Genomic DNA, 13,311 nt, shown 5'->3' with positions numbered 1-13,311 from the left:
CTGGAGCAAATCAGTGTATTTGAGTTATTTGCCTCTCTTACTCACTGAGACAGCAGGTATACTTCTGAGATAAGTTCTAACAGTTTGCCTGAACTGGCTTATTCAGAGAAATAAAAGCAAGAACATGTCTGGCAGCATAACTACACACAAATACAGGAGGAAAGAGCACAGAATTGCTTGGATGCTCTTCCTGAAACCTAAGAAAGAGACTACAAGCAAGTGGTGCATGCTTTGGATACTCTGTACAGTTAGCTGGGATAAGAAGAGCATTTCCAGTCATGTCCAAGGGCAATTTCCTTTTATAATTGAATTTAGCAGAACACATCAAGATTGGGTCATGAAAGTAAGGTTTAATGGACACAAACTATCAGAGGCCCTGGAATAAAAATACTTCAGGTAGCTGCAAGAGAAACAGGGGGAGGTGCATTTCCAGTTTTATACTCTGCTTTCAAAAAGTTGATCTAAAACCACCAGGTTTTTAATGGAGGTTATAAACTTCCATTTGCAGAAGAAAACATTTGTATCTTCTGTATCTGCTCAAAATTTTGTTTCACGTTGGAAATGTATTAAGAAATAATTTGGCAACCCAAACATTACAGGAAATTCAGTTCTCACCTCTGCACACGAGATGGGGGTGCAAATATGCCATATCTGGGAAGGCAACTGAAGTACTGCACTCCTCCCACAGAGCCATCATTCTTCCCATGAGGCTTGTCCAATTCAATTCCACACCAGAATCCTACGTTGCAAAACAGTAAAATCAGGGCATTTTCAACAAAACACTACAGGCTTTTCTTCATCTAGACCACTGGCACAACTGGCATTCACCCACATCAAACAAAACAGTTTCTAGTCAGAAAATGTCCAGATGTTAACAGTAAATATGTATATTATAAAATAGCTACCTATTCAATTATGCACAAATTATACCCTAATAAAGATAATTATCTCAGCATTTTTATATGCTTTCAATAAAATTATTGACACTTTAATTAATACAAAAAAGGTAAAACATTTGAGGACTATGTAGCTGCATGTATATATATACATACTAAAGTCAAATAGAGTATTACTGAACTTAACTGGCTATTGGACAACAAGGAGACAGGAAAGAGCAGCACTGCTGTTGCACGCTTCCCTCTTTAGTCCTCTGACCACATGGTTTATGCCTCATCTGAGATCATCAACAGTAAAATTAAAGTTTTGATATTAATTCATTCTTTCTCTCCATCTAGCAAGTTATAATTAATACAAATCACAAGGCTGGTTGTGTGATGTCAAGAGAAGGGTGTAAGAATTGGAACTGGCCATCAATTAATCTCGTACAGAACACTGAATAGGCAGCAAGATGTTAATGAGCTTGATCATTCATAACCCGTGATAAATGTGAGCTAATTACATAAAGGTGCTAAATTTCATACTCCATTAGTAGTCCTTATGCTATCCATCCCCAGAAGATTCAGAATTTAATTCAAGTCACTTGGTACTAAGGCACTGGATAAAACGGTAATTCTAATTATCAGCTCAAGAAACTCAGGAATGACAGCTTATGAATTAGAAGGGCTCAGTATATCAGAAGTTCTCTGCTTCCCATTTTTAGAATTAAATAAAGATCTGCATTGCAGCAAAAGGAACAAACCTTGGATAAGTTCCAGAGCTTTGATACACATTAGAATTGAAATACTTAAACATGCATCTGTTAGGTTTTCTATAAATTACTGGGTTAGCAAATGGTGATGATTTGTCATCTTTCCATCCTCACTTCTTACAATAGCATGCTTTCCTCCAAAAAATTATGTTCCTGATTTAAAGCAGAGAGGGAGGAGACTTAACATTGCCAAACAGCTTTCTGATTTCACAGTTGTCAGTGCATTTGGGAAACAGTCCTTTTCTCACTGATCCCTTTGTCAGCAACAACACAAGAAGTGATGACATTTAAGTGTCCCTCAGGTAACTGCAGTACCTGAGCAAGGACTGCCTACAGTGAAACTGGGGAACTGGAAACTGGGCAGGGATGAAACAAGTACAGAGCTTGTACCACGATCTTGCATCCCGACGGCGTTTTTTAAATCCTGATGCCACCCAGTGTCACGACGGAGTATTGCCAATCACCAATCACACAGAGCTCACCCAAACCAGGTACTCACAGCAACACCTACCAACTGCTTCTGCATTACTCTTGCAATAAGATTATAGATAGGGCCATAGAGAAGATAAATTTGGTTACAACGAAGGATTCAGAAATTAACTTCCACCATGTAGAACAATGGCTGCCTTTGACAGCACTTGGCTTCACTGCAAAGTGTTTTTTAGCAAGGGGAAGGGAGAAGCAGAGAGAGAGGGACAGAGAGGGACAGAGAGGGACAGAGAGGGACAGAGAGGGACAGAGAGGGACAGAGAGGGACAGAGAACTTGGAAACAAACCAATTTAAATTTAGAAATTTTTTTGAAGGAGTGAGGGAAAAGATGGGTTTCTCTTCACATGCTTGCATATAAGCTATTCCATACTCATCTGACAATATACACAGAGCATTGCACATACCTGGTGCAAATTTTGTTGTCCCACAAAATCTAACAATGCCTGTTCTCTGCCCCACCACCAGTACTCTGTCTCCAACCTGGATTTCTCCATCAAGAGCATTTTTCCTCGTGGTTGGGGAGCTATACAGCCCTGGCCAAGAGAAGAACAAGATCTGAAATTAGTGACATTAAATCTTTAGGAAAGCTTTCAATAGCAAGCCAACTGACTAGTGAACAGAATATTTACCTCTAACACAGTGTACCTTCAACACATGGCAACACAAATTTTGCTTAGACAAAGATTTGCTTTGTGCCAGCCTGAAAACTGGACTACAGCCTTTTCTCTGCTCTGAAAAGGTACAGTGACCAACTATAGAAACACTTTTCATCTTGAAGATGTTATAAAAAAATCTTTCTAAAAGTTGCCAAACTTAGGTTTATGATTAAACTACTTCACAAGTGTCTTTCTGAAACTAGCTCAGATTCTGAAACAACACAAGAAGTTCTACCTAAGTACTCAATGCAGCAGTGAACTCCCCCCTGTGAAAATACACCTCAATACAACAGACCATACCAGCACTCATCTTAGATGAGGCAGAAGACACTCGAGTCAGGGCCTTTTTACTGCTGCTCGTTGAGTTCCGCTTCTTGGAGTAATTCCGTTTGCCTTCCAAGGAGGTAGTAGAAGAGGAAGAGCTGCTGTACCCAGGAAAACCTAAAGACATAAATGGAAGTTGTCCTTCAGGGATCATATCTTGGAAAAGGATAGATTAGGCAGAAAGGAAAGCTTTTGTAAATATGGAAGTTGTCTGCTCTCCATGGAGGGCAGAATACAAAGTAAAGAGCCAAAGCCAGAACTTGTTACACAGCGTTTGCACAAACACCTGTCAGGAATGACAGGAGTGCAAGTGACCCTGCTGTGGGAATATGGTGATAGAAGAAGTCTCCAAAAGCCCATCTTTATACTCTGTGAAGTTCATCTGAACAGTCCCAAGCATATTTATTAAAATACATGAGCTTTAGTAACAAGAGATCATACCACCAGCCTTTCAGCATCCAGCCTACTACAGATTTGATGAGAAGTGGAAGGAAGGTGATATTATGTGAGTGAATTATTGCCTGGATTAAAGCCTACTATATTCCATTACAAACTGTAATATTAAAACCTGTACTGTAAAACTAGAATGGGAAACAAATCACTTTTATCTCCATTTGCAAACCCTAAACTGTCCAATAAGACTTATGTTCATCTTTCCTGCCTCCTTTTCAAGGCTCTTCCTCTTCTCCCCTTTCCTAACTGCTTTTGCCCAAAATGAGGCAAGGTATAGCAAGACACATCTATGCCTCAGCTTATCAATGTGAAAAATTAAGATAATATTGCTTATTAAACTTTCCAGACTTTTGAGAGGCTTAATACATTAGTTTTTGCAAACAGCTTGATAACAACGCAGGGTTAGTTTATTCGATGTCAATTAGTCCTCCAATTTTGCAAAACAGTAAAGAACTGAGGAAGGCAAATGCAGTGGGGGTCCAAACAAAAGCTGAGGACAGAAATCTGAAGGCTCTGAGATACTCTCTGCAGCTATGCTACAATGAAGAAAATGCAAATTACTGCCTGAATGGTGACTAACAGGTAAACTTTGGCTCCATGTCCAAGGTATAAATACATGTGTGCGTTTGCAAACACATGCTACAAGTCCGTCCTTAGAAGCCAGTCCAGGGACAGATTCACAGGAGGTCAGACCACCATTTTTACAGGAATGCAACAAAAACTGCTCCAATTCCACCTGTCATCAAGATACTTCATTTTGTGGGAAATCACAGGGTGGGAGAAGGAAGAGCAGAAAGGACTTCAGCAGGTCCAATAATTGATTCCTCTTCCTCCAGGCAAAACAATTATTTGTTATAACACTCCTGACAGGTGAGTATTTGGCCTGTTCTTAAAAATCTCCCATCAGGGAGATCTCAAGATTTTCTCAATAGTGTATTTCACCACATAATTATCTCCAATGTTACAGGGGTTTTCCCCTTAATATAAAACCTCAATCACCACTGGTTTAGATCAAGGTTTTTTACTCCCACTACACATGCAGAGTGAGTTATACTATTCCTTTTATCCCAAAGCTTCCAGTTTTATGCCTTTCATCTTCTGTCTTTTTAATCACACAATCACAAATTTCAAGTCTTTACTCCTAAGTCATGTTTTATACATCTAGTTATTGTCGTGTCTTTTCTGAATTCTCTCTGAATTCACAACTATTCACTCACAGGAGATATGAAAAGATGCTTTTCTTCACAGACCTGCTGGAGCAAGTCCAAAGGAGGCCATGAAGATGTTTAGAGGGATGGAGCACCTCTCCTACATGGAAAGGCTGAGAGAGTTGGGGTTGGTCAGCCCCAGAGAGGCCTTACTGTGGCCCTTCAGTGCATGATGGGGGCCTACAAGAAAGATGGACAGACTTTGCACACGTGCATGCAGTGATAGGACAAGGGGTAGAGGCTTCAAACTGACAGAGAGGAGGTTTAGATCAGATATCAGGAAGAAATTCTTTACTGTGAGGGTGGGAGGCACTGAACAGCTTGCCCAGAGAAGCTGTGGATGCCCCTCGATGATCTTTAAGGTCCCTTCCAACTTAAATTATTCTGTGATTCTATGACTTAAAGAAGGCATATCCAAATTCACACTTCAAATTATTTCACAGAAATACTGTTTTTACCAACACTTATGATTTTATAGACAAAACTTCAAAGGAGACACGACTTTTAATGTTTGTTCAAGACAGCTGAAAGTGAGGTCCCTTCGTGTTTCAAGTTCAGCAAAGTACTGCTGTAGTAGAAGTTGTTATCCAATTGTGAAAGTAGATAATTGCAGAGAATGATTCACATGCAAAAGGCACTCTTTAAAAGCCAGTTTCATTTTTCATGTTTGAAGCCTGCTATGGTGAGTCTGCCATGATACAAGGCCAAGACTGTTAAGCACTGTTAGATGGTAACACTTTATTACAGAAGCATGAACATACAGATAGAGAAGAGAAAAAAATGCCAACAGAATATTAAAATCTAGGCAGCAACAATTCAGGGCAAAAGGTCTCTCTCAGACACCTCAGCTGGTAATTCTGCAGATCCTCTGCAAGATCATTTATTAAGAGCCAGCTTTAAGGGCTTGTCTATGTTCTTGCCCAAGTATTCAGACAGAAGTGGTTACCAAAGCAACACAGAATGCCAGCCAAACATCCACACAAATTACTTTGCTCCTAGAAAACTAAATGCCTACAGCCTGCTTGGGACTTGAATATAATATAAACAAGCAAGGCAACTTTTTTCTATAGTGTAGATACAGGGCTTTTACAGAGGTAGGGCAGCAGTAATAGTGCCATACACAGAATTTTTCTTAAGATGTTAAAAAAAAAATTAAAAATTAGTTCATTACCATCTTTTGCGGGTACAGTTTTTCCCCTGTTAGCAGTCATAAAGTTGTTTTCAGAAGCATTGTCTCTTTTTGCCATATTTAGGCCTATAAAAATAATAGATACAATTAAATATATACATCCTAACAAATAATAATTTTACAGGAAAGTCATGTACAAAAACAATTTGACAGATTTGCAGATTACTGGATGCATAGAAAAATTGATAAAACTGTACAATTCCTTAGACACTTGATAAATGGGTAAAATGAGACTGCAGAATTGTTTTGATGGATAAGCACAGATATTAAACCCCTTAACACACTAAACCAGTCCAAACTATCTTGCCAAACAATAAACAAATGGCCTACAAAATACTAATTTTTATACTGAAGGAGTTTTATTTAAATCTTTCAAACATTCATACCTGTAACATTCACTTTTATAGTACTTAAGATCTACTATTCACCAGGACTAATTTCACAGTTTCTGCCGTAAAAGATTACACATCAAGGTTTTGAGAGAGATTTGAGATCAGATCTTCATTCAGACTACAAATAGTGATGTAAGCATGCCAATATGATTTTTAAGAGCCTAACTCTCAGAGCAGCAATGTTGTGGTATGTGTAGCAACTCGTACTCCCACCTAAGTTACAATTTGCAAAAAGTCATTTTGCATTTCTGACAGTTTCCTACCCTAACTCAATGAAGAACAAACTTATCTATGATTTACCCACTCCCTGTCATGAAAGAAAAATCACATCTTTTATATTTATTTATATATTAAAATACCAATTTATAGACATAAAGGTATACAGATTATTTCTAGACTTTAATTCCTTGCAAATTCTCCAGGAATATCTTAGTAAATGGAACCTCATTAAATTGAAACACTTAACTGGTATCACAGCCAATTAGAAATTACGTTAATGGCTCAAGAATAAATGTTGTGGTGAGGATCTTTTTTATAGAGTATGTAAAGAGTAGAAACTGCCATAGTACATCAGATCACTTTAATCCCTCCACAGCTATACACAGTGTCCTTCCAGTACCACCATCTTAATTCAGCCACAGGGACTGAACTAGTTTGCAAGGGTAGCGTATTTACCAAAATTTTATGGCTTAGCCATTAAGGCACCAGATCAAAAATCTAGTGTTTGTGATTGATAACACATTTCTTAATTTTATCTCAATAATCCTCTTCCTAGAAACTTGAAAAAGATCTTTTCTCTTTAATCTGATGGATTATTCAAATCCAGTAGAACCTAATAAAATTTCAAAACCCCTACACAATATTAGAAATATATTTTACTTTGCACCTTATAGCCTTATCTACAAAAAGCGTATTAATTTTTCTTGAATCATTACTATAGGAACCCAGAGTGCCAAGAATATTTCTCTGCCTGTTTTTAAGGGTTCTTACCCCCCTGAACAACACTGTTTTAACCTCCAACCTTGGAAAAAATTACCAACAGTCAGACAAGAACTAGAAAACTAGTGAACTAGAAAACTAGTGAACTAGAACTAGAGAACTAGAAAATACAGTGGTGTGAATTAGGTGATAGATTACTGTGTAAGATTGTCACAGGGTGAATATTTAGAGGTTTTGGGCTTCTCTTTGTAGTAAATAGGTAAGAGTAAAAAATATCAAAATGGAGGATTCTTGTTGTTCTCTAAACCTTCTTCTCCTTCTTCTACTACTTCTTGTTCTGCAGTAAAAGTAGTTTGGAATGATTGGATAGAGAATTCCACAGTTCCTAGACGTGTTACTGAATAATTGGTAGGAAAGCGAAAATAATGTAGGTTTTTAGTAACTATTGGTTAAAATATCTTTAAAAGGCTGTGTAAATCTTGATAGAGAGCCTTCACTCCTGCTTTTCTGTGCTCTATGCTGTACCTGGGTCACGCTAGTGGCTCTGTTCCTCTGATAAGACCTCATAAACAACTATCTGGAAGCATTGAAACTCCAGGAAAAGCCTCAGTTTATCTTTGAAACTCCTCGCAAGGACTTTTAGAAAACTCTCTCCCATCAGGAGGGACTTAATTTATGGCACAGTTCAGTGTCAATTACAAACCAGTGCATCGCAGGAAGAGAGTTTAAAGGAAAGAAATGTGACCTGGTGATGCACATAAACACTGCCAACCAATATTCTGCCTCTGCAGCGTTGTCCTTCCTCCCTCCAGCCAGCCAATCAGCCAGGCACGTTAATTCCCATGGACCTTTGTGTGCAAGGACTCCCTGCCAGCAGCAGCTTCCAGACACTCACATCCAGTGGATGTAAACTATCCTGGGTAGATGCTGCTTAACTCACTCTGATTTCTACCTTAAAGCAAGGTATCAAATGTTTAAATTTTACAGAGACACAAATGTATTTTTGTGACAGAAAAGGTGGTTTATGCCCAAACTGCCTGGAAGGAAGCTGTCTGTGACAAAGGAAAAGTCCCTCCCATTATAGTTTAATGGGTTACAAACAGTTCACAACAAAGTGAATCAAACAGTGGAAAATACTTAACAGAAGTCATCAGCTTGGATCTGCTCCTGAGCAATACTCCCAACAAACTGCTTATCCCAAGAAGCTTTTTATGCAAGATACCCATTTATAAATAGCTTGAATTTTGTGCTAATTGTAAATACAGACACTTAAAACTTACTCCCCCCTCATCTATGCAGAAAAGAGTTACATAAGTCATCCAAAAAGCTGTCTAAATGCATCTTTTCCTGGCATCAGTCTGGTGCATTGTTTCTATACCCTGCATATTACTGGTGTTTTAGGGTACTTGGGTAAACTCAACGAGAATGTGTGTTATCTTCCATCCCTTAAAGCTGTGCTGCCTTAGTGTGAGTCACCTAAACAGGGCTCAAAAGGCAAAAGAAATGCTAATGAAATATTTAATCACATTATTACATAGGCAGCCAAACACAGAGGGGGCCAGATTTTGCATGGCCAGCACTGCACACAGCAGGGAAGAGCCAGTTCTCCAAACAACTTGGAACCTGAACAGTCAGAAAACATGAATCTTTCACTCCACAGGGAGGGAATTCACACAGAAGGATTAAGTAATTTGAGCAAATTACTAAGAAACTAAACCAGAGCCAGAGACTGAGCCCATAACTCCCATCAGTAGACTGAGGCCTTATTACAAGGAAAACCTCTCTCTTCTAAATTGGCATTGGTTTTACTCAGATAATTTAATTAGCAGATAAAACACAATGAGTTAAATAGTTCCTTGATCGTGTTGCCAGAAAATAAATCTCTTCAATTTATAGACATAAAGGTATACAGATTATTTCTAGACTTTAATTCCTTGCAAATTCTCCAGGAATATCTTCGTAAATGGAACCTCATTAAATTGAAACACTTAACTGGTATCACAGCCAATTAGAAATTACGTTAATGGCTCAAGAATAAATGTTGTGGTGAGGATCTTTTTTATAGAGTGTGTAAAGAGTAGAAACTGCCATAGTACATCAGATCACTGTAATCCCTCCACAGCTATACACAGTGTCCTTCCAGTACCATTTCACAGGCCAGTGAACTTCTAACCACGAGAACACGGAGTTAATAAAGACCTTATCACCTTCTCATCTCAAGTTATGAACTAATTCCAAACAAGTATTTTAATACCAAGATTTACTAATTCTTAAAGATTAGTATCTCTCCATCCTGTGTCAACATGCAAGAAAATACTCACCAGAATTCACTTTGGAAGTTATGTGTGTCACATCTACTTTCTTGGATTTGACCAAAGGTGAAGACCGCACAGAAGAGCTTCGTACAGAGCTTTTTTTGTGCTCAGAAGCCTTGCTTATTTTGGAAAGGGGTGCAAAGATACCTGGAGAGAAAATTGTATGTGCCAACAAAGAACTGTGGATAATGTTAATGCAACAATACTTTCCATCTACTATCTCTCACAGCAATTAATTTAGGGGTTATTTTTCAGCCCCAATCATAGCTTGCTATGCTGACAAAGCACTTGCAGGGTAGGAAGGACAAACTCAAATGAACAGTGAAACCGAAATTCTTATCAAGCAACTTGAACAGAGTAAGTTGGAAGAAGTCAGTAAGACTATCAATTTAGAATCTCCTTTTTGTCCTATCAGTAACATTCAGTCTCCACGGCTACAAAACACAGGAACTTTGTATGTCCTGTGTGTCCGTGGCACATCAATTAAAATACCTCAAGCTCAAAGTTAGAAAACAACTACAAGCATGAGTATCTTACCAAGGAAGACAAAGCACATAAAGGAACATGGCTATTACTGTTACAATACAAACAAGAAGTTTCAACAGTATAGGTGAAAAACCAGGAAATCTCACAGTTTCAAGGAAACAACCAGAAATTTCCACTGCTTGGTTTTTTCAGTGGTTTTGTAAATTATTGGAGCGAAAACAGTAGGAACAGCTAAAAGAACCAATAAAGCAAACAAAGCACTACAAAGACAAGCAACAGAATGTGCTACCTGTTTTTATCCTCCCTGAAGGTTCCTATCTTCCAGTACTCTTTAAAAGTTGGGGAGTTTAAAAATTTAAGAAAAAAGACAATAAAAGCTGTACCGCGTTTTGGTGCACACTTGAAGTACTGGACTTTTCCAACACTTCCATTGTTCTTTCCTTCTGGTTCATCCAGCTCTACACCAGCCCACTGGCCACTGGCAAATTCTGTTGTGCCACAAAATCTTAAGGTACCAACCTACGAGAAAAATCAACACAGAATGGGTTTGTTAAACAAGTTTTGTTCATGAGAAAATAGTATAGACTATGAAAGAGACAGCAAGTCATCTCCAAGCTTTTCATCACAAAAATACAAACATCATTTCCCTCACTCACATTCCTACCTTTCAACACCACTCAATACATTTTCCAAATCGTCTTAGTCCTTCTGTATTTTGCATTAAACACCAGCCATGGTTATGGACAGATCTCACCACAGACAAGAATTAGACAGTCAGAACCGCTGTAAACATAGCTCTACGTCAGCAAGGTACAGAAGCACACGACCAATGAGAGGTTTTACTTTCACTGTTTATACAGCAAGAATTACAGAATCAGGGGCTAGGTATCTTCCTGAACTGCAGCTTCCATAGAAATATTAGATTAGAAAAATCTGTAAGGGCATAAATACATACATACAAGTATATATATTTTTTTATATATATAGCCAAGGTTCAAGGGTAAACTTCAGAGCATAATAATTTTTTTTCTTTGGAAAAGATTCTTAAGTTTTCTATTCCCTCCTTATGACTAAACAAAATTTTAAAAGCCAGCAAATGTTTTAAACATTTGCTGTTGCTTCAATATATACTATGAACTCTGAACAGATAAGCATATGAAGATTATCAAGACAGACCAGTCTTGCTGGTGGACCTCATTCTCTGCAAATACATATTATAAGATCACACACTTCAACCAAACAGGGGAGGAATAACTAAGCGAGATGCATTTAACATTGATTTAAATTCCTTTTTATATTTGATTTTTAAATTAGTTTTAGTAATAAAAACCTTTGATCTTTCAGTTGCTCAGTTTTCTTCATCTCATGTGACCTTAATACTATTAGTTCATTTTGCACTATGACTCCACTGTTTAATCCAACCCTCAGAGAGAAAACAGATAGAAACAATTTTTTTTTTCTATAAAACCTTTCAGCTGCTCTTTCCTAATGTCTGTAAGGAAATAAACATGTCCCAGAGCCTGCTCTCTTATGCTGAAGATCTCCTTTAAACTTGATTGTTATAGGCAGGTATGTCACACTAATCTAGACTCAGACCTTTTAGCTACCAACACAGGCTCAAATTCAGCCAGAGGAAGTTCAACCAAGCAGCCCCACAGATTCCTACAATTCCTTCACTTCCTTTCCAGGCACCAGCCAAAGGGCACTTACTGAGCAGAGAGAAGAGATCAGCCAGTACCTTAAACGAGAGTTGGGAGATGGCAGAACTGCAGCTCTCATTTTGCCCTAGGACTTGGCCAAGCAAGGAGCAGAGGATCTCTCTCACATGAGAAAGAGAAGGAGCAGTTTTGTCCCAGCTGCTGGCTTCCCTGCACTCCCATTTCATCAGATGTGATCCAAATGGATACTCAATCTAGCAGAGAAGGAGCTGGTGGAGCTGTGGGGCCCCAAATCACGTACACAAACACCTGCTTACACAGCTTCCTACCCTGTAAGACAACTGGAATGACAGGCACAGAGGAGCCAAGAGAGGAATCCATTCTCCCTTTGGCATCTACTGTTTGGCTTTCAAGCTTCATTAAAGCTGACATATTAAGAGACTGCAGAAGCAGGAAAGAGAACAGGAACCCGTAAATATAGCTCCAAAAAATGCTGCTGTTCCAAGTGCCCTCATCCCAGCTTCCATATTCTGCAACGAGAACTCATCCAGCAGAAGCTTAAAAACAGGGCACCATTTTCATCATCCTGTTTTCACTTTTGCTGCACCCTGCAGGAATTTAGGAGTATCCAGGGGGAGGGGAAGGCAGGGCTGAGAACAACTTCTCCATTCAGGCTAATGGAGAAAAGGGGTGGGAAGCGATGTGGGAGTACCGCACAACAGCTCCTTGCACACAAAGGAAGGAAGGGAGGAAAGCTGATGTGGAAATGGAAGTTCAAAAAGCACAATCACATTCCTCCTTCCCACCTGCTCTAGAACAGATTTGGCTCCCTTAAAGAAAAACACGCTAGCTGCAAAGCCCTGCTGGCCTGTGGCAGCACAAAAACAGCTTCCAACAACATCTCAAAAAACACTGCAACAGCACGATCGATCAGAAGAATAAACGTAACCAAACCCAGGCGGGCTATCCATGCACAGTGAGCCCATTACAGCACAAACGGTTCTGCAGGCCTTACTCAGAGGAAAGATACACAAGCGCACCAATTTCATCACTTTCTTGCTCTAAAGCCTCCACTAACTTGCACTTACGTTATCTCCCCTTGCTGCCACTGTGATTTCTTTTAAAGAAACTTCTGTCTTTAAAGAGTAAGTGGCTTTCTGTACATACTTCAGTTAAAATGCCTTCTGCATAGTTACTGATTCCTTCACTTTTCCTGACCCAATTTCAGGAATATACCAAATTAAAATACACAATGGAAGCTGCCTCACACTCTCGCTGGAAATCACTTTAGAACGTTTCAGTTGTGACAGTTACAAATCTGAAGTTACCTTAGGAAAACTACTAAAGCTAAAGCTGTTTTGCTCACAAATGCTTTCAATATTTACCAGGAAAAAAAAATATTTCTTTAAAAGAGTTCTAGCACTGTTAAATCATTTTAGATCCCTTGCTGTCAGAGCAAATAAAAAGTCTGAATACTGAATGCAATATCAAGGTTACAGTTTTCAAATACGTTTTTAAAAACGTGGCTATCATGGTAGCTTCTAAAAGACTAT

At 38.7% G+C, this 13,311-nt stretch overlaps 1 protein-coding gene across 6 annotated transcripts in view; it reads right to left on the bottom strand.

Annotated features, from left to right (window-relative positions):
• Positions 1–13,311, bottom strand: part of CLIP4 (CAP-Gly domain containing linker protein family member 4) — a 32,434-nt gene that overhangs the window by 3,535 nt on the left and 15,588 nt on the right. For all 6 annotated transcript variants that reach the window (XM_017730122.1, XM_017730123.1, XM_017730120.1 and 3 more), the window contains 6 exons: positions 10,484–10,619; positions 9,621–9,761; positions 5,951–6,034; positions 3,095–3,235; positions 2,543–2,671; positions 616–739 (listed from right to left, as the gene is read on the bottom strand). In XM_017730122.1, coding sequence (XP_017585611.1) covers positions 616–739; positions 2,543–2,671; positions 3,095–3,235; positions 5,951–6,034; positions 9,621–9,761; positions 10,484–10,619 — 755 coding nt within the window. The remainder of the gene's footprint in view (positions 1–615; positions 740–2,542; positions 2,672–3,094; positions 3,236–5,950; positions 6,035–9,620; positions 9,762–10,483; positions 10,620–13,311) is intronic.

This window comes from Corvus brachyrhynchos, unplaced genomic scaffold, assembly GCF_000691975.1.
Source record: "Corvus brachyrhynchos isolate BGI_N302 unplaced genomic scaffold, ASM69197v1 scaffold101, whole genome shotgun sequence".
Lineage (NCBI taxonomy): Eukaryota > Metazoa > Chordata > Aves > Passeriformes > Corvidae > Corvus > Corvus brachyrhynchos.
This window is presented reverse-complemented; position numbering and strand designations above follow the sequence as displayed.